Source organism: Monomorium pharaonis, chromosome 11 (genome assembly GCF_013373865.1).
Source record: "Monomorium pharaonis isolate MP-MQ-018 chromosome 11, ASM1337386v2, whole genome shotgun sequence".
Classification (NCBI taxonomy): Eukaryota; Metazoa; Arthropoda; class Insecta; order Hymenoptera; family Formicidae; genus Monomorium; species Monomorium pharaonis.
The window spans coordinates 6182585-6203103 of record NC_050477.1 but is presented as its reverse complement, the minus strand read 5'-3'; the positions used below and the strand labels follow the sequence as shown (position 1 = coordinate 6203103).

At 42.4% G+C, this 20519-nt stretch overlaps 1 protein-coding gene and 1 long non-coding RNA gene across 2 annotated transcripts; both read right to left on the bottom strand.

Moving 5' to 3' along the window:
• Nucleotides 1-949: 949 nt before the first annotated feature.
• On the bottom strand, nt 950-3183 carry LOC105829135 (3-ketodihydrosphingosine reductase). The gene is made up of 4 exons (XM_012667791.3): nt 2884-3183; nt 2082-2511; nt 1773-2014; nt 950-1694 (listed from the first exon to the last, which is right to left on the bottom strand). Exons 1-4 carry the CDS (start codon nt 3061-3063, stop codon nt 1500-1502), a joined length of 1047 nt encoding a protein of 348 aa, XP_012523245.1. The 5' UTR covers nt 3064-3183; the 3' UTR covers nt 950-1499.
• Nucleotides 3184-4529: 1346 nt separating this feature from the next.
• Nucleotides 4530-18057, bottom strand: LOC118647922. The gene is made up of 2 exons (XR_004965071.1): nt 7833-18057; nt 4530-7579 (listed from the first exon to the last, which is right to left on the bottom strand). It is a non-coding gene; the product is annotated as an uncharacterized LOC118647922 (long non-coding RNA).
• Between the last annotated feature and the right edge of the window lie 2462 nt (nt 18058-20519).

Here is a 20519-nt window from a genome sequence, read left to right as displayed (position 1 = left end):
TTAAATGTAAAAAATAGTTTTTCATTAATATTATTGAAATTTTGACACATTAAGACGGAGAGAGACGGGGAGAGATCGGGAGAGACGGGGAGAGACTGGGAGAGACGAGTAGAGACGGGAAGAGACCGGGAGAGACGGGGAGAGACCGGGAGAGACGGGGAGAGACCGGGAGAGACGGGAAGAGACGGGTAGAGATGGGGAGAGACGGGGAGAGACCGGGAGAGACGGGTAGAGATGGGGAGAGACGAGGAGAGACCGGGAGAGACGGGGAGAGACCGGGAGAGACGGGGAGAGACCGGGAGAGACGAGTAGAGACGGGGAGAGATCGGGAGTGACGGGGAGAGACCGGGAGAGACGAGTAGAGACGGGGAAAGACGGGGAGAGATCGGGACTGACGGGGAGAGACCGGGAGAGACGGGGAGAGACGGGTAGAGATGGGGTGAGACGAGGAGAGACCGGGAAAGACGGGTAGAGATGGGGAGAGACGAGTAAAGACGAGGTGAGACCGGGTGAGACCGGGAGAGACCGGGAGAGACGGGGAGAGACCAGGAGAGACGGAAGAGACTGGGAGAGGCGAAGAATGTTTCTATTGTGTTTAAATTAAGGTAATAAAAAAAATAAAGATGGCTGTTATTTTATTGAAAAAAAGGAACTTATTTAAAACAGTCTTTTGAATGGATTTCTAAATCCATGGCAGCTTTTAGAAAAAAAAGTTAGAAGTATGTAAATAAATAAATATTAGATTTATTAAAGATAGATAAATGTTTATTCAAAAATAAAATAAAAAGAGCAATAGTAAAGCAAGGCTCTTGAAAGTTAAACAACGAAAGCAAAGAAAATTTGAAAAAAACGTAGCATAAGAATAAAGAGCCACAGCAACGCGTGGCAGGGCATAGCTAGTAATTGCTATAAAAATATTCCTGACTATAATTATTTTACTATGCAATTATAGTCGTAAATAGAATATATTTTTCTAGCAGTGTACAAACGTTATTAACATACACTGAGAGAAAAGTTGTTAATTTGACTGAACTTTTCAATTTAAGTATTTATATATTTCAATCTAATTTATAAATATGTGAATTTAACTTTAAATAGTTTATGTATTTAAGATAAATCCATAAATACTTAAACTGAAGAAATTTAATCAAGTAGGAAAATTTAATCAAATTAACAATTTTTTTCAGTAAATATATGTACTTGCACACATATGATAAGATCTTTACAATCACGCATGTGTATTATACTATTATACATATCACTGTTTTTAAAGTAAGCTCATTCTCTTCGTGAAAAAAATAAGACAGTAATTTGTTAAAAAATAAAATAAAATGCAAACATATATGTAAATAAATTGTTCTGTGATATTACCAACGCGGTCGTTATGGAACTAAAAAATCTGTTAAAACTATAAGTGAGAATGATACCTGTTTTGGTTAAAAGGGAATGTAATGTCAATCTCTTAATCATGGATTTCCCTTCTTACTCAATTTAAAGCTTCAAAATTTTCGAGACTGGTATTTTGCGATGATTCTATCGAAATAGGCGAGACAGCTCACGCCGACAAACCTCAATGGGCTCATTAAAAGCATTTGTATATACAATTGACGAAATAACCGAACCGGTGATAATCCTGCGCACACCGTTGCCACTAGAAAACTTTCCAGACCAACAGTAGAGAAGAAATTTCCTGCCTGAAATATGTTTCAGTTTCATTTAACAAAGGAAGTCGAAGAAAATGATAATAAAGTCATTAATTTTCATGTACTAACCAATGCATCCACGAGAGTTTTCTCAGCAATAATCTCGGGCTGGATTAATTTTGCTACTTGCGATATGGCTTTCGTTTCTGGCGGTTTTGACAACTCTTCGATGGCATAACCAGGTGTGTCCGTATCCTGCGGCAAAGACAGAGTAACGGAAATGTTGTACGGCTTCAGTTCCATCGCCAAGCTCTCTGCCAAACCACGGAGTGCGAATTTTGTGCTGCAGTAGGCTGTGTATCCAAAGACACCTGCACAATACAATTTAAAATAACACTAAAAATTTTTTGCATGCATTCTGGGTTATTATGCACATACCTAGAAGACCAGCTTGAGATGATACAAGTACAATCACTCCTTCTTTGAAAAATTTCATTCTTGGCACCACAGCTTTAATGCAGTAATATGTCCCTAGGAAATTTGTGCGTATCATTGTATTGAGAGTATCTATAGTAGTATCTTCTATTTTGCTAGCAAGCGCTAAACCAGCACAATTTACAAGCATGTAAATTGGTCCCATATCAGTCTCCAACTCTGTTAATGTTTTCTCGACCGTTTCATAATCTGCTCCGATATCTAAAGATCTGTATTCTATCCTTTGTGTGTCTTTATTTTCGCATGCCTGTAGTATTTCATATCTTGCTTCCTCTAAAGTTCTCACATTCCTCGCTATTATTGTTACATTTGCTCCCCTCTTTGCAGCGAGAATTGCTATGCATTTTCCAATGCCACTGGAGCCACCGGTTACCTATAAAACGATATTATATAAGGCATTTTATAAAATGTTAAATAATTTGTTGGAATTAATTTTATCCTGTGAATTGTTTCGTAGGTAATACTGTAAAGAAGACGAGCTATCTCACCAATTTGCTTTACAAAATCGTGTATTTTTAGAACACGACTCTGTAAATAAAAGCATCACTCTGCTCCGCGAAGGGAGATATCAACAGTTAAAGTTGACGACTATCAGGTTATAAAACTTTAACTATTATCTCCCTTCGCGGAGCAGAGCGACGCTTTTTACTTACAGATTCGTGTTTTACGTACAAAATATACACGATATTGTTAAGTTTTAATCAAATTGGTGAGGTAGTCCGTTTCCTTATTATCACATACTTACGACCACATGCTTGTTCTTAATAGTTTTTGTTTTTCTCTGGAACACGTGTTCATATACCAAGGCGCAGAACACAAAAATCGCTGCGGATGAAAAAAGCCAGACAATCCACTTACTTTCGAAATACATCGCCAAAAGGACGAATACTACAATAACCGGAATATCGTACAAGTCGAATATCATTATATTATGTTTATCAAAATAATCAAAACCAATTAGAACTATGATTATTGTATCGTACGAGGCAAGGCTAAAACTCGTTCTAAGAGCTCAGCGACCATGCAGCATAACTTTATAAGATAACCTTGCTCTTTCCTCTCTTATACCTACACGAATACAATGCTATCTGCGATCGTTAAATCAGAACTCTTTCACCTCCATATCTTTTTTATCATACATGACTATTAAATACTACTTAAAGATAAAAATAATTATCATCCTTAAATAATAAATTTTTTAGTACATTTCAATTATATTTCAATGAATTTTTATAGTTTTTAATTACATTTTAATAATAGAGATAGTTAAAAGATACTTTTGACTGTTTTGCTTGTATTAAAAATTACTTGTATTAAGTAATCAAAGTTAAAGAATAAGTAATTAAATCAGTTATTATTTGTCATCAAAAATATATAAATCTTTTATATATGGCTTTAGTAAAAATTGTAAAAATAAAACGTGAATTAACGTAATAAAAAATATATTATATCTTCTTTCATTTATGGATTTTATGGTAACACTCTCTGTAAAAATGTATTTTTTTAATATTTACATTTTGATGGTTTTGTCTATAATGTAAGATTTCTTCTTTTGCAAATTTTTTTATTTTTATTTCTTAGAAAACTTATATTATAGTTATCAAATTGAGCTAAACAATATAATATAATCATTTAGTATTCGAACAATACAGTTATAGAGTTAAATTAAAATAAAATTTGTCATAAACTAAGCTTTTCAATAATATATATCTATCTCATTGTTGTCAACTCTTATTTTGAAATACTGTTTTATATTCTTGCTATAATGTTGTCGAATGAATTGTTCAAGTCATGCTAGATTGCCAATAATGATATTTTGTCGATGCTTATTGATCCCTTTTGCATGATTGGCGATTTTCGTTATATCAATTAAAAATTTCATACAATTGACAATACATAAATTAATTCGCTTTTATATTTGATGGCATTCGCTATATTTTTTTAGTCTCTTCGACCTCCATTTGGCACTAAAGATTCTCTCTCTCTCTCTCTCTCTCTCTCTCTCTCTCTCTCTCTCTCTCTCTCTCTCTCTCTCTCTCTCTCTCTCTCACTCTCTCTCTCCCTCATCTCTCTCTCTCTCGTTCATCAATAATAAATGAATAAACAATGATGAAATAATGAATAAATGAAATATTTTGTTGATAAAGTGGCTGAGAATTTTTTAATTATTTTTTCTCCTCGTGTATTTCATCGCGACAAAATAAAAACTGCACATAAACTTGAAAGCTTTTTGTCGAGTTTATCGCCGTCGATATCGAATTGTTATTGTGACCGACTATGTTACCGACCGTTTCTTGATTCGTATAAGGCTAAATTTCTTACGGAAACTACTCGTGAAATTATTTTCCCCTAAAATTATCGAGGATTTTATTTTTCTCAACAAAAATTTCATTTTTTTTTCTCGTAATACTTATACAAATCGAAAATTAAAAACGAAGGAATCGGGAACATCGAGAATTCAATACATATTGCACGCATCGATTCTCCACGCTCGGTGCTATCCCGGTTGCATACGAATGGGCACCACGACCTCTGAAAACTACCCCTTGTCATGTGTGCCTACTCTCGCTTCTCCGTTTACAGGACCGTTCACAGAAATGGTGATAAAACAGCATTCTACCATCTAAGATCCGCGTTTAAAGATTGGGAATTTAAAAAATTTACCCATTATGTGAGATATTTAAGTATATTTCTATAAAATCAGCAAGAAAACCGCTTCGCGTAAACAGAAGTAATAGTATATGTAACATGTGTACATTTATGCGTACATGCGTGACTGCATGTATCTATAAGCGCCAGTTACATACAATACAGCCAAAATCCATTACGCCACTGAAACCGCGTCGCGACCTCAACGATTTCAGTTCATAATCTATTATGGTTAACATATAATAACCCGCTGCAAGATTCATACGGCTCGATCATGTTATGACGATAAGCGTAGCACAATTAGTATTTTAATGCACATTAAAAATCGCATCGTAATTATCTACAAAATACGCTTTCATTGTGGACAAACAAAAAGAAAGAGAGAAAGAGACAGAGAGAGAGAGGAGGGAAAAAGCGTTATTTATTATGCGTTCTAGAATAATCCTCACAAGCGCAAAAATAAAGTAACAAGATACATGTCAATTCAGTTCATGCATAAATAATATTATCTAAAATACATATATTCTCACCACTGCATAACATAATACAATTATACTCTATTAAAACAATTATACAAAATGAGAGAGAGAGAGAGAGGGGGGGGGAGGGAGGAAGCACACCAGTGCTCCGACGCGACACCAGTGACGTCACGCATTGCGAAAATTTCCGGTACGCAAAACGCATGCGTCGAAAAGTTGCAGGATAAGCCCCCTGGAGTACGTGCATTCACCCCCGTGTTACCATAGTGCAAACCGCCGCGTCCCCCACCCCATCCCTGCCGTTATCCTTCGCGCAAAAGGTCACGTACCACCACCCTGTCGATCGTTCACCTCGTCCTGGGACTCGCTCCTGGTAGCCAGGTTAAAGCGGAAGATACGAAGGATACGTTTACGCATCGCGTCGATCCTTCGGAGATAAACAAAATTTAGCAAACTGCTCTGTTAACCGCTGCGTTACGATCGAAACACAAACATTGAGGCAAGCAAGTTAAACACGACATCGCGAAACCGCGTTATAGCCATTTCGAATAGTTGGACAATAGGAAAAAATTAATTTCTCCGAGTATAGCACGTCTTTTTTTAATTCAATGAAACCTATAGATTTAATAAACAAGTCCCGAATCAAGTTACGTCGCTGACAATGCTAGTACAACCGGCAAATTGACTGGTTTAATAATTATGAAGATAATGTCTTATAATATATCATATAGAAGTATAACATGTATCATTACAACAATGTATCGTTACCAAATCTATGATAATCTGTTGCTAGATCGTATTAAATCAAATGCGAAATTACTGCGTGACTAGCCAAAGGGATGTAATTTCAACGAAAGATAATCTCAGATAAGCGATAGATGTAGGAGCATCCGTTCCGCAAATGCAGAAGCCTCGATCGGGCCGAAGTCTTCTTTCGAAGAAGATGTACTTTCGTTAAATCACTCGGAAGAGTCAACTTGGGGGTTGCGGCAAGAGCGTCATCGCGGTCGGCCGAGACTCGTCGCGCGCGGGGTTGCAGGAGCTGCGGCAGTCCGGAGCCGCGATTTTGGACATAGAGGAGAGCGAGCGTACATTGCACCCAACAGAAGGGAGTGTCCCGAGCGCCGGTGCACCCTCCTCCCTCGCAGCCCCGAAGCCCCGACCCCCGGCCAGTACCCCGCCTATGCCGTGATAGCCTAGCTACGATCCTGGATTCCGTGTCTCCCGGGCTGCACCGGGGGGTGAACGCCCTCGCCTGACCCAGACTCGGAATCGATCTCCATTCGTTGCACGGTGTGTTGGCAAACCCTCTCGACGTCCCATCCACCCCCGTTTGCGCGGGCTGCCGTCGCCGTCGCCGTCGCCGCCGCCACCGTGCACCGCCGCCGCCATCACCGTTGGCACTCCTCCCCGCGCGCACGCGAAAGAACGGCTACCCTCTCGTCGCACTCATCGGATTTTCCGCGAAATCGCGTCGTCGTAACCTTAGGAAAAATACGGGAGCGAGTCCCGGCGTGGAATCGAAAATGGACGACCGCAGCGACCGGAGTGACGGAGAATGAGCGCGAATGCATTTTGCACTCGAAGTATATACATAATGCACGTCGCTTCGAGTTCCGGTCCGGGAAGAAGATGAGGAGAAACTATGATCCGTGTGGCACGCGTCGCCGGGCAGCCGCGCGCGCGTTTCTTGCGCGCGTTATCGCTGCGGTCGCGATGCACGAAACACCGACGGCGCGAAAGTATTTTATACGCGCCGCGTATTTCCCGATGCTCAAAGTAAAAGCGCGCGAGTGCTTTTCTCTTTTATTCACGTCCCGACCATCGCCGGAAAGCTCGGAAACCGAAATCCGATTTGTTTACGGGATATCCAGGATCGGGGAGATTGGGCTGAACGCAATTTCGCTCCCGCGCCCTCGCGCGCGCGAGCGCTGCGCTGCTGCGTTATGCGCTACTCACAAGGTTTTCTGATTCCTCGTGGAATAGGATACGCGGCAACTTGAACAAGAGATGACACTGCGATGCGCTGCGTATAAATAATGTTATGATCGAAGAATTCGAATGTCCACTGATGGCACGCCGTCTATTCCAGGACTCGAACGCACATGAATGCTTTATGGAGTACTATTCCAGTCCTCAGCTTTCTCTGCAGTAGTGCCCTACACACCTCTAGAGTGTGTCCGTCGCGAGAGTCATTTTTCTGAAACACTCACCTCATTCCACGTATCGATTTGAATAAACTCTACAGAAGGAATAATCCCGTACCTTCTATTTTCCCCGATTCTCGCAAGTTTGCAAAATTCTCTTTGAAACCTAGATTACAAATATAATATAAAGTTAAATAATTATTATCTATATTGTGTTATAATCATCTATAGCGTTGAGGATTAATTACTTACATATAAGATAGATATAGATTTATTATGCATAATTGTAGGTATATAAAGTATACAAGTATTATGTAAGTTTTAAATATTACCTAACATCTATATTAAAAGAGTGTGCTCTAATAATCGATTTTTGACGAGGTTAAATGGATAAGAGCGATTAAATCAATTATACGTACTTGTCTTATTCGGCGTAAAAGTGTCGCTCGATATATTATTTTTGTTGATATCTGGCATAACATCGGAAATATTTGTTTCATGAAGTTTCGCTGTAAATATTCCTTCGCGAAATGAAAATTATAGCGCGGTTGATCACGGCCGACTGTATATCATACCGCTTCGGAGATTCTCCTCAACGTCAGAAAACGTCACTGGCAAAAGTTGGCCGGCATGCAGTAGATACACCTCGCGTAGGGCGCGCGTATCTAACACTCGTGAGCGAGAAGAAGCGATATGTGCTACATCGGCGACTCTCCGCGCTGCGAAATGAGGCCATTTCACGCCCCTCGTGTATTCCCTGTGCGATGCGTCCCCTTTTTCCACTTCAAGATACGTCAACGGAACAATCGAGGGAGAGTTCAGCGCACCGTTGTCGTCGTCGTCGGGGTTGCACGAGTCTCTCTCTTTCTCTCTCTCTCTCTCTCTCACTCCCTCTATTTTCTCCCTCTCGCCTCCCTCTCACGGCAGTGTGGATCCACCGCGTTGTCAGAACAACGCCTGATTCTAATGAAGTTTCAAACTTTTCGAGCCAAACCACGGTCCCAAGTGTACCGCGTAGCCGACAGACGTTCTGTTTATTCGAGATGATTTCGATGCACCGACAACCGCGGTGAAATGACTCGCGTGCGGGGATGGCACAGTTTCCAATTAAACTTTCCCCGCGACAACAATCTCATTTAATTTTTGCGGTCTCCCCTGCGCTGCCGCCGGTCATGTGTGCATTAGCCAATTAGCCGTGCAATTTGCCGCCTTTAAGCACAATTTTGCATCGATCATCTCCAGTGAAGAAAAAAAAGATGAAGAAACGAACGACAGACAGACAAACAATATGATTCGATTTTTTTTTTCTAGAACCGTTCAACTCAAACTTGTATTCCTTCATGACAAGCGATATACCTTCTAATTCGAAATATCAATCCATACGTTATTACTTGTGTAAATTTGATTAAATTACACAACGATCGAAACTAATAGGTCGTTCTACGCTAGCGTGCTTACAGTTCAGTATACGCTCACCGAAAATATATCGTTTCTTTTTCTACTTTGTACCCGACGTCTGAAGTGATCGGGCCGGAGTTCGTTGCACCTCGAAAGTCTCGAAATCTCGAATTCGACTCGTCGGGTAACGACGAGAATGGATTTCCCACAGGAACGTCGACCGAAGCTTTTACCAAAGTTTCAAATTCGCCACTTACGATCGTTTAGAAAAAGCTCCGATTCTCATTTAATTAATAGAATATCCAATATTACAACCATAAGTTTAATTTTAGCTGGTTACAATGGCCGACGGTCTTCTATAGAGCTTTGAAATGTCATACATAGACTTGGTTGCTCGCAGACCTAAAGCCTTAGAATCCTACATTGTTTTATTGTGCGTCTATAAACTTTAATTTAGATTAAACTTTTATAAAATAGATATTTAATATTTATCAATTTATTTACCTCAAAGAAAATAAAAATGTTATTCTTATCTTTGCAACTTAGAGATGAACAGAAAGAAAGGGAGGGAAAGAGTAATCTCTCGTTGACTCCCCACTCTCTTCCCCCACGCAAGTAGATGCATTATCCTTCGTGGAGCAAGGTGCAACGTCCTGGCGCAGCATCTCCCGCGTCTCGGCGAGTTGGCTGGAGCGATTCCGGAATAGCAGATTTACTGTGGTGTCCCGCGACTCAATTTTAAGGATAATCGCGCTTTGCGATCGGATGGAAAGAAGGGGTGCAGACAATGTTTTGGCGGCAGACGAGGTCTAAAACGGAAACCAGCGGTGGATGGGTACAAGAAGGGGTGGAAAAATTAAAGCATCGAGACGCCGACAGGGGCGTACGCCGTGCCGCACCATGACAAGGGTGGGTGCAAAGAAAAGAGAAAGAGAGAGAGAGAGAGAGGGGGGAGGGAGACGAGAGGAGGATTGTCGGCTGGCCGGGACGTTGGTGCGCGCCGGGATGTCAGAGGGGGTTGTACGACGACGCACGCGCCCTTCGCTCGGCCCTGACTGCACCGCGGGGCGGTTCAATGTTACGGGAGGGCACTGACCCGAGCGAGCAGAGAGGAAACCACCCCTCGGTGCACCGTAGTGGGTACACCCCTGGTTATACCGTAGAGGCCCGCCGCCGACACCATCGCCGCCGGTCCCTGCAACAAGCCCTGCGATGATCTACCCTCGACGTCCATCACCCCTGCCGGCGAGCGTTCACCGCCCTCTCCGGCGTCATCCTCGTCTCTCCGCTTCGTCGTTCTCTCTATCTGTCTTCCCGCCGTCGTTGCCGCCACGAACACCACCCCGTTGCCGATGAGGCTGCAGCAGCAACAGCAGCAGCAGCAGCAGCAGCAGCAGCAGCAGCAGCAGCAGTAGCAGCATCAGAGCCCGGGATACCCATTATCCTTCTCTCACAAATCATCTGGACCACCGTTTACGCATCGCGGAGTATCTTGTGCGAGCAGCCGGGATTCCAGCAAGTGTATCTCTATCGGCGCTGATGAGATTGGAGGACAGATTGAACATTTGCAACTCACGCCAAGTGCAAAGAGTACATTTATTCTCAATCACTCGTCGGTTGTGATCATGTTACAATCAATACTCGCGTATCAACAACACTCCCACATATTCTCTCGACAGAGACTTCTTTGTGACTAAACTAGTTTATTACTTGTATACTATTAATATAAATGTAGCTACATGTCTTGTGACTATTTTATTATTACTAGTTTTATATTAATGTAATATCTGCTTTTCTATAATTTTATTAAAGTCACTAAATATAATTGCGTGAGCTTCTACAGATTTTAGTCATACTAATTTAAACGTTATTTATTATCAAGAATGACAACAATGTAAAGGAATATATTTATTCACGGATCAACGCGATCGAAAGATTTATCGCAGATATGGCATGTAGCGCTGTCGCGCCGCAACTCCACAGTCGGAGTTATTCAATCCTCGGACCGCCACTCCGCTAAGAGAACAAATCCCTTCTCGACCTCGAGGAGGGGTCGGTTTTTGTCGGTCGGTCAAAAAACCCGCTTGAAAGTAAAACCGCGTGACGTCGTGTAACGATTTAAAAAGAGGTAGAGGCTGTCTACACGTATTTACGAGTGCAAAAGGAAAAAAATAAAGCTTTGCAAACGGACGTTTCTTATCGAATAAATGCCGGATTCTCATTCATTGAATGAGAAATGTGATTTGCGCGATGGAAATTGCGTTCTCGACACAATTAAATCATTATATTAAAAGGAACGAATTCCTCAAAACTCCATCGCAAAATAATTGCAATAACGTAATGGGAGTAATAAGTTGTCCAAAAAATCACGAAAGCGACCTGAATAACAGTAATATTTAATGGCAGTAATATTTAAACGACTTCTCTTAACTTTTAGGAAATTCGTAATTTAAATTTTTTTTAATTACAAGAGGCATCTTTTTATGTAAAATTTCTCCTGTTTGTGAACACACACTAAACCTGAGACGAATTTTATATCGGTCCGATTAACTCATATAACAAACAGCTCTCGATCAAGCTGTGATAATTAACTGAACAATTCGATACACCCTTTAAGATCTCAGCTAATACTAAGTCAATATCCTCCAGAATCCAATTCTCGTCGCAAACTACGCGACATTCAACGTCGGAAGTCGGCTTCCGTCGACGCCTATTCTCCGCAGGCTCTCGAGACGGTCTTAGCGGGAGAGGGAGAGGGGTTTCCGATGGGGTTGACTCCCTCCCTCCCTTCCTCTCTCTCTCTTTCTCTCTCTCTTGAGTCGAGTCAAGCCAATTCCCTGTTATGCTAATTTGTTAACGGGCGAAACCGAGATAGCCGTACCCATTATGAGAATAATTCGATTCGATCGACCGAGTCTCTACCCCTTCTCTGCAACTCATTTTTCCAGTCTTCTTCCCTTCTTCTCTTCCGAATCACCATCACCTGGCCCACCGAAAATCCTCGCGCGCATATGTATCCCGAGCATTCGTTCCGGAAAGTAATTTCTTTTCTCTCGGGCAGCGCTTCGCGCGTCGGAAAGCGAAACGTCGCCTCCTGCATTCGTCTTCCTCCGGCGGGAATCGCCTCGCACGAGAAATACGCTCCGCCATCCGTCTTCGCGGAACCATCGGCTGGAACTGGGGTTAGAGAAGGTGGGGAAAGAGAGAAATAAGCGTGCGGCACCGCCGGAAAGAAATTACCACCGATTATCGCCAATGCGAGGAAGAAATATTATCGGCTTCCTCAGCGCCACGGTAATGAGAAGATAATAAGCTCTATAACGAAGGCCTCGTGGCTGGACGCGGATCCGGCCCGATATTCGTCGATTCTGGACCGCCCAATTAGGAGCCAGGCATTTGCATGCGGCTGTATATATCGCCATAATTTCATGCCGTCTTAATTAGTTAACACCATGTGTAAACACTCATTGATCAAAAGATTTTTAACATTGCAGAATTTTCTTGAAAATTCGACATGTTTTCCAGATCTTATCATTCTATTTTCTACTTTCAGTATATGTATATATAATACCGAGATATCGGCACAGCGAGATTTATTCTTCAATAACTGTCGATTTTAATAACTCGATTTGTCGGAATTCGAATGTCTTTGAATACGTCGAATTTTCTGTAATTTAGATATCAGACTTACATTTTACTTCTAGCAAGTCTCTCGTTATGAATTCCTGCCTGAATTATAGAGTGCAATTTCATCGTAGAGAATTCGCAGAAAATATCAACCTTCTTGAAACAGATGAATTTTTCAATTTCCTTTCAAGAAAAACAGAGATGCGATGTTTCTTGCTAAAAATGTTTTAATCGGATTAGAAAGATTAAGCGGTCAACGAAATTTTTTGTTGAGGCATTAATTATGCATGCAAAAAATTTTATTTCTTCGCCTTAATAAATACATAGATGATTCGGTTCAGATCAGAGTGCTCTTTGTCGGAACGTTTTCCAAGCGCCAGGCGAAAAAATATGCACCCAGACAAATACTTTGAGGTAGAACTCATTTTTGAGGTAGAATCGTGACGGAGGTCCCAGGTACGCTGCATCTTTTCCATCTCTGCGGAGTATATTGGAACGTTTCAGTGGCAAAAGAAGACAGAAATAGTGAAAAAGAGAATGAAAAAGAGGAAGAAACAAATAGGCCGATAGAGAAAGATACCCCAAAAGAAAGAGAAAAAGAATGGGAGAGGGAAAACAAGAGAAACAGGGACCTACGTCGTTATTTCGCGGTGGATGCTGCGGGATCAATAGCGTGAAGAGCCGAAGAGCCGTCAGGGCAAGCGAGATGGAGAGAGATCGGGACGAAAGAGGGGAGTTCTAGCTGAAAGGGATGTGTGAAGGGAAGAGCGGAGGAAGAAGGAGAAAGAGAGAAAGGAAAGCATAAATAGCAACGGGGTGGCGAAGAAGAAGAGATACTATGCACGGGATGGCTACGAGAGCAAGAAGGACAAGAAACGAAGGGTAACTCCCCCAGTTTCCAGCACCTTTATCGTTCCCGCCCTCCCTCATTTGCTCCCTTTTCGTCCCTCTTCCCTCTCTCTCTCTCTCTCTCTCTCTCTCACGCCTTCCTTCTCAACACACCCTCTCGCCGATTATGCCTGTCTCCCTTCGTCCCTTGTCATCTCATTCTCTCCGTCTATCCGCTACCCTTACCACCGAACAACCCCAGGAGTCGATGCATCCAGGGTCGTTGCTACCGGCAGCGAACGATCCAACCTTCCAGGCATTCTCCTTCTCTGTTTCTCCTTTCTCATTCAGACTGCCTGTCTCTATTTCTCTCTTCTCCCTGTTCCACTCTCATACTCTCTCTCTCTCTCTCTCTCTCTTCCTCTCATGCGGCCGATCTACGTTTCTGCCTGCACGCTCAATCTACACACGCATCATCGTCATATACGCAACTAGCGTATGTGGTACAGGTGAAGTCACCGGGCATCAGCGGGTATGGATGAATATGCGCTTTTTCTCGCAAACACAGCCTGGCATACTCGCAGTTCCCGCGCCTGTGTGCGTTATATACGTGTCGTTGATTTAGCAGCATACCTGAATCGCCACACACACCAAAAGAAATACAATCTGTGCCGGTCGCCCGGTGGACTTCTGCCCACCTTGCAACCGTGTGCTCGCGTCGACTTTTCAAGGACGAGCCGGCCATGGCGCCTTATTTTTTCGCGAATCATTCGATAGTCCGTGCTTTCGGCGACTCAGCGTGAACAAATTGATGCCTAAATCCTTACATTCGAACGTTGATTAATTCAATCTCGAGTCAGCTAATCCTCTGATATATAACTCTAATTCTGAAAAGATTTCCTAGTATTTGTACCATTTCAATTAATGGTTGGTGACGAGGATTATAAGTGAAAATTATTATTTAAGTAAAAGGTCCATTTTTATTCGTTTCTTGCACGTAATATTATTTTGCACAACCCTTCGGCTTGCACAACTCGTGCTACAATCTATGCACGAAAGTGAAGTTTGAGAGCAACGGGACCGAGTTCTCGGGAGATTCTCCAACTCGCGTTATCCGCAGAACTCTGTAGCCGGGAGGCCGATCAGAATTCCCGTGGCGAGTCGGTGCATCGCGAACGTCGAGTAATAAGAAGCCTACAATTTCGTTACAGGTACCGTTTTCACCCGATCCCTTTGTTCATCGTGAGTTCATCCCCGAAGTGAGAGAAGAGTCTACCACGAAAAGTGCGAGGTGTAAAATTCACTTCGCTCGTAAATAGCGGGACGATGAACCGCGACGACCGACTCACTCAGATTCATTAGCATATCTCCGAGTAGAATATCTCCAGTAAGATAGCAATTAGGGCGAACCTGATTTTAACATCATAAAATTTTATTCCTCGAATGCTGCAAAGAAATGCTGATAGTGAGCTTTAATTAATTCACGACTGATTAGAGCATCGGGAAGGGTGCCACTTAAGTCATCCATTTTGCATTTTAAACGTCAAGTAAGTCAATGCACGCACTATGATTTGCTCGTACGCAGTGAAATAATTATTGCGGCCACACCCGACCGCACGCCGGTCGCCCGTGACTTTCTGGGTGTCGAGGGTGGCAACAACACACTGGCTCGCTGACTCGCCACGCGGCTACAGAGGCGATAATAATTATTGTATTATCATTAGCCGTTACTCATCCGCTCGTCGCGACAGAACTGGGAGAGAAGCGCCGCGTCGTAATTCGCGGAACGCAATCCGAGGAGATGACGGAAGACGAATCTCCGTGCTGCGCATAACGTTTTTACGCACACAAGTCGCACGAGGCGTCCTTCGTCCATTGTATTCTCGCAAGTCGAGAGGTCGTGCTCTCCGCGATAAAATTGTGAATTAAACAACGGACGTTTTCGCAAGTGACTTTTGATTTCGACAGGACTTTTTTATTCGATCTGAACGGAACGTCGTTGACGATGAGAATGAATTGATTTCGTAACAGACCGATAGCCCTTGAACGGCTACTCCGGACTTGAGGAATGCCGTTCAACGGCAACGCGGATAAATAATAGATAACCACTATCCTCCGATTGATATTCTTCGATCCGGCGGCATGAATATTTTAATTTCATTACCCATTTCACATTTGCGCGAAAACCTCTCGCGGCGTGCACTGACCGCGGCGCGGAGAAATGACGCGCGCGAGCAACATTGCGTGTCCGCTACGGCGCGACTCCTCGCTTAAGAGCGTACAATGAGAGCGTGTAACGTTTGTTCTCGCGTACTTTCCTCTTCGGTGCTACCGAACGTTATCGAGAGAAGAACGTTATGGGAGAATACGACTCGGCATCTAAACCTATCGTGACGCCGAAAGAAATGTTGCCGACGTACCAATTTGTATTTGGGTTATATTTCTTAAATAAAAATTAAAAAATGAAACTTTAGAAACATAAATGCAACTAGAAAGTGTCTTCTATTAAACAACGTAGCAATTTTTCCAATATCAGCGATTTGATTTTGTAATAATTAAGTATTTCCTAAGTAAAAATAAGTCGAACATAGACAGTAAATGCTATGTTTTTTGTTTCTTTTTTCCATATATAAAAATAAAGTTCTTAAAAAAACAAAATATAAATTAAGTAGACTTTTAATTCAGGTATCTTATCAATAATATACTCGTTATTAATTAAATTATGCATTTTACATAAAAAAATGGTGTAGATTTTATTCTCGGTTTCAAAAATTCGCTTTTGTCTTTGATATAGAAAAAAACCACGGATGTATAAATTATGGATTATTTTTTAATTATTTAGGAATGTTTTCATCATTATTAATTGTACAGTCCAATATTTAGCTTTCAATATCTGAAAAGTGTCGTTTTAGGAGACTTGAGTTTCGGTATTGGGAACTTTCTTCCATTGCCGAAAAATCGATTTCACGCTCCAACGCATTTACAGCATCTGGCATGCTGCATCAAATTGCGCGCGGGAAAAGAAATGCTTCCGCGGATCTCTCTCTCTCTCTCTCTCTCTTGCGTCTTTCTTTATTTTTCACTCTTGTTTTAGAGAATTATAGGATGCACGAAGAATGCAATACTGACGCGAAAAAATTTTAATCTGCCTAAGAGCATGAACGCACGCTAAATTGTCTCGATGAGCGCCCGGGAGATCCCGTGTCATATTCGCGCTGCAAGAGGATAACGAGAATGTCGCACTCTCATCTACGTTGCCGATCCCGGCGCGTAAGCGAGGTGCGCCGACGTAAACGGCGATAAGGATGGCATTGTGATGGCAATGTGACAACGCGACGGGACGGCGTCGGGTATCGCACAAGCGTAAAAAGTGAACGGGGTACTCGATCCATTTCACAAGCGGGATACAGATAACGATCCCCACTTTAAACACGTCTCTACTTGTTATGGAATATGATAATAACTATATGTAAAATATTACGTGATAACTTATTAAATTTCCCCATCTATTTGTAGTCAATAATAATTTAATGAACGACGTTTTGTAAAGTTTCATCCATTACGAGCAGAATTAAGATTCAAGATTCAGTCGATGAAGCAAAATATTTTTGTGGTTGTCGAAAAAAGAAAAGAAACCGGAGAGAAATTAACATTAGTACGTTAAAGAAGAAATCATGTGTCGAAGCTTGACACGGCGGTGGCGTGTCGATTGACCAATACGCGCGTCAGGATTCCTATCGATTTCATCCCCGTGAAAGCGGTGGCGGGCGACGACATGTGCGCATACGTATTTAACATGCACAACTGCGGGCCGCGTGTGTAAATCAACGAACTCTCGGACAGGCGATTCAAAGGAGGAACGATCAAAATGGAAATGCGTATGCGCGGTCGGCAATGGCGATGGCGGCGACGCGACTGCATCCCCCGAAATCGATTGAAACTCGGCGCGCGCGGTCATATAAAATCGCCGTAAGGCACCGTGCTGCAAATTAAAATGTTTTTCCCCGATTTTCGGAAATGAAATTGAAAACGGTGAAACCGGAGCAGCGCGTAGTAGCGGCCGGAATGGATTCGCGAGAAAGGGAGAGGGCACCTTTCGGGCACCGGTTGTTCGAAACGATTGGTTTTGCGGTTCGCGCGCAAATCCAGCGAAGTGGAGAGTTTAGAGAATCGATCAAAGAGAGGATACTACGGAGTGGAAGTGAAAAGCGGAAGAGACCTGTCACGCAATGCCCGTTAAATTGACATCAGCTTCGAATTCATCGCTTCCCCGGTAAACTCCACGTCGCGCGATATCGAAATTAATGCCGGGACGTGGCCGGCGCTAATAATTGACAGAGAGACAGGGAGAGAAAGAGAGAGAGAGAGAGAGAGAGAGAGAGAGTTAAGCGATTAATGAAATCTGTCATTAGAGCGAATCAAATTTAATTGCCATTTCACGCATTTTTGCATACTATAGTAATAATTTCGATTACGCGCTCTCGCAGGTTTGCGCCGAGGAAAGCTAAAAACTAAAAAAAAAAACGCGAGCCATAAATTATGGCAACCTCTCTCGCACGCTAATGAAATCCTCCGCCACTCTCGCCTCCTTGGCACGTTATATCCAATAAACTGCGTGTAACTTTATTACCGTCCCTCTCCCTTCACCTCTCGACAACAAAATTACGATTACCATCATCCACGGTATTAAGTACACGAGCATTATTTTGTTCGGCTGGACTTAACCGTCTTTACGAGCCGGCTTCTCGGCCTCCGCCACATCTCTCGCGCATCCTCCTCTTTTTCGTTAGGTCCGATGTTCCTTTTCCTCTTTACGCCGCACCATACGGCAAAAAATATCCAGGATTCGTGCGTGCGCGGACGCGCGCGCGCGAGAGAGGAAGAGAGAGTTAAGAGCAGATCGGAGTCAGCTAGCGGCATCAGCCAGGTGGTGCGCCCCGAATTATACCGTGCTCACGTACGTACGTACGTACCTGCCGTCGAAATGCCGCCGTGACACCGTACTCGCGCACAGTGCATTTCGTATATCCGTGAGTAACCGAGAAAGAGTAACAACAGCTCGCGCGTCCGACTCGTCCCAGGTGGGAGGCAGCTGCCAGACGGCAAGACACCTGCCCTATCCTGCCCTCCCTCCTTGATCGCCCAGCCGACCCGTTTCGAGGGTCGAAGAGGAGTCATCACCACCATCGCCGTCGTGTTCTCCTTCTCTCCTCTCCTCTCCTCTTCTTTTCCTCTCGTCTTCCCGCTCGTCCTGCTCGAGAGGCGCTACGCCGAAGATGGAAGACGACCGTTGTTGCGATGGTCATCGCCTCTTCGGTCACATGCGGGTGCCGGTACGTAGCAGGTGCTGCTTTTCTCTTCTGTACCTCTCTCTACCTTTCATTATTATAATTAGTGCGTTAGCCCAGCGTGATCCAGCACGGGACACGCCGCGTCGCGCCGCGCGCCGGTCGACACGTGGCGACCGCTCCGGCCGATGACGGCTGCGTTCGTTCGCGTTATTCGTACGAGAAGCAATTACATGTTTAAACACACAACAAAGAAGAAAGATGTCTATACTGCGTGCAATACGTGACCGCAATTAGTATTTGTAATGTTATTGAATTTATAATGCTGTTTTTAACATCAATTGAAGGATAACAGAAAAGTATTTGTATGTAAAATTGGTATGACTTATTAGAATAACTTTTTTCAAGTATTATTATTAAATAATAATTTATAAGGAAATAATAATTTATTTACACACCGATATCTGATTTTTATTGTAAAAATGTCAATGGACGATGAGTAACTTCCTCATACAGATACATTTACTTCCCCAATATTCATCGACCGTCGTATCCAAACAGCAATTTAATCATGACATGCAACGCGATTAAAATGAAAGAAGCAAAGATTCGAAAAATGAAAAATAATTGTTTTTCATACGAGGTCTACAACAGCTTATATGGGAACGATCGAGTATAATTTATTGACAAAGAAAACTTTCAGAGGAATGATGTAAAAAAATCATTGCGTTTTTTAATGCACAATTCAATCTTATTACAATAAAAAAGTTTATTATATGACGGTACAAAAAAATTGTGGACCAACGCATTATTTCTTATGGTACATCCTTCTTCAGTCGTTTCTTTCCTCGGTGTATGTACACCGTCTCTTCCAGCCCTACCAACGATCCCACGTGGCACGGGTGCCGACTGTATAAACGAGCACGCGCCACCACCTGCTCCTTATTATCCCTACTCCACGTTGCAGAAGGAGCACCCTGCAACCCTCGCTCGGTACGCTCGCTCGTCCGCTCGGCAGACCTATGTTATTTTCTTCGGCGCCTTTGCTGTCGCCGCCGGATAAAGAGGAGGCGCCGAGTAAAATCCTTCACGGAATTTTCTCGTTCTACGGGCTTATACGGTTCAAGCAGAAAGAAAAATTATTGCAAATGATTCATACGAAACGCACTAGGTGTGGAGTAAACCTGAGTAATATTTGTAATACATTTGAATCAATTGTAGTTTTATTAATTTACTTAAAGTATAGATTATTTTATAATTTTGTTCTTTCTCGTATTTCTCTCTTTAACGGATGTATTTATTCCTTGTAGCTTTTCCAAGAGAATACTCTTCTCCTCCTCGGAAGTTTATTATATGAGAAAAATATGCAAGGTATACAATAAAACATGATAAATTCTTAAAACTAAAAACATGCAAGGTCTCTTCAAGACACGTTGTCACAATGAAGGGGTTAATGCAGGGACGTTATATGGTATGAGACGTCTATTAATTTCACTTGTATGTCCTTGTCGGATGGCGCATTTGTATCTGGGAGTCGGAATTGCTGTCTGAAATATTTAGCAGTCTAGCCTTGGACACACAAGAATGAGAGGGGCGTTACGACGACCGAGGGTTAGAAATATATAGGGGTAGTGCCGATCCGTGTTCCATGAGCGAGGGACCATGGAAGAAGAACGATTTGAAGAAAACTTGATGCATATTCCCTCACTCTCTCTCTCTCTCTCTCTCTCTCTCTCTCTCTCTTGTCTTTTGCTTTGCAATTATTAAAGATTGATTGTATTAATTCACAAATATATATTGTCGATTAATTATTCGCATAATAAAAAATGTGGAAAAACTAATATGCATTATATTAATAATATAATGTAGTTTTTTTAATTAAATATTTTACATGCCATACAAGATGTATTGTATTAAAAAAACAGGAAATGTTGCTGCGAAAACGTCCATTCATTTTGGCTTCGA

Coding starts and splice junctions, on each gene's coding strand:
- LOC105829135 (XM_012667791.3), bottom strand. CDS start 3,063: ATGATATTCGACTTGTACGATATTCCGGTTATTGTAGTATTCGTCCTT. Junction 2,015..2,081: donor ATCTCAAGCTGGTCTTCTAG/GTATGTGCATAA, acceptor TGTATTGTGCAG/GTGTCTTTGGATACACAGCC. Junction 1,695..1,772: donor AAACTCTCGTGGATGCATTG/GTTAGTACATGA, acceptor AACATATTTCAG/GCAGGAAATTTCTTCTCTAC.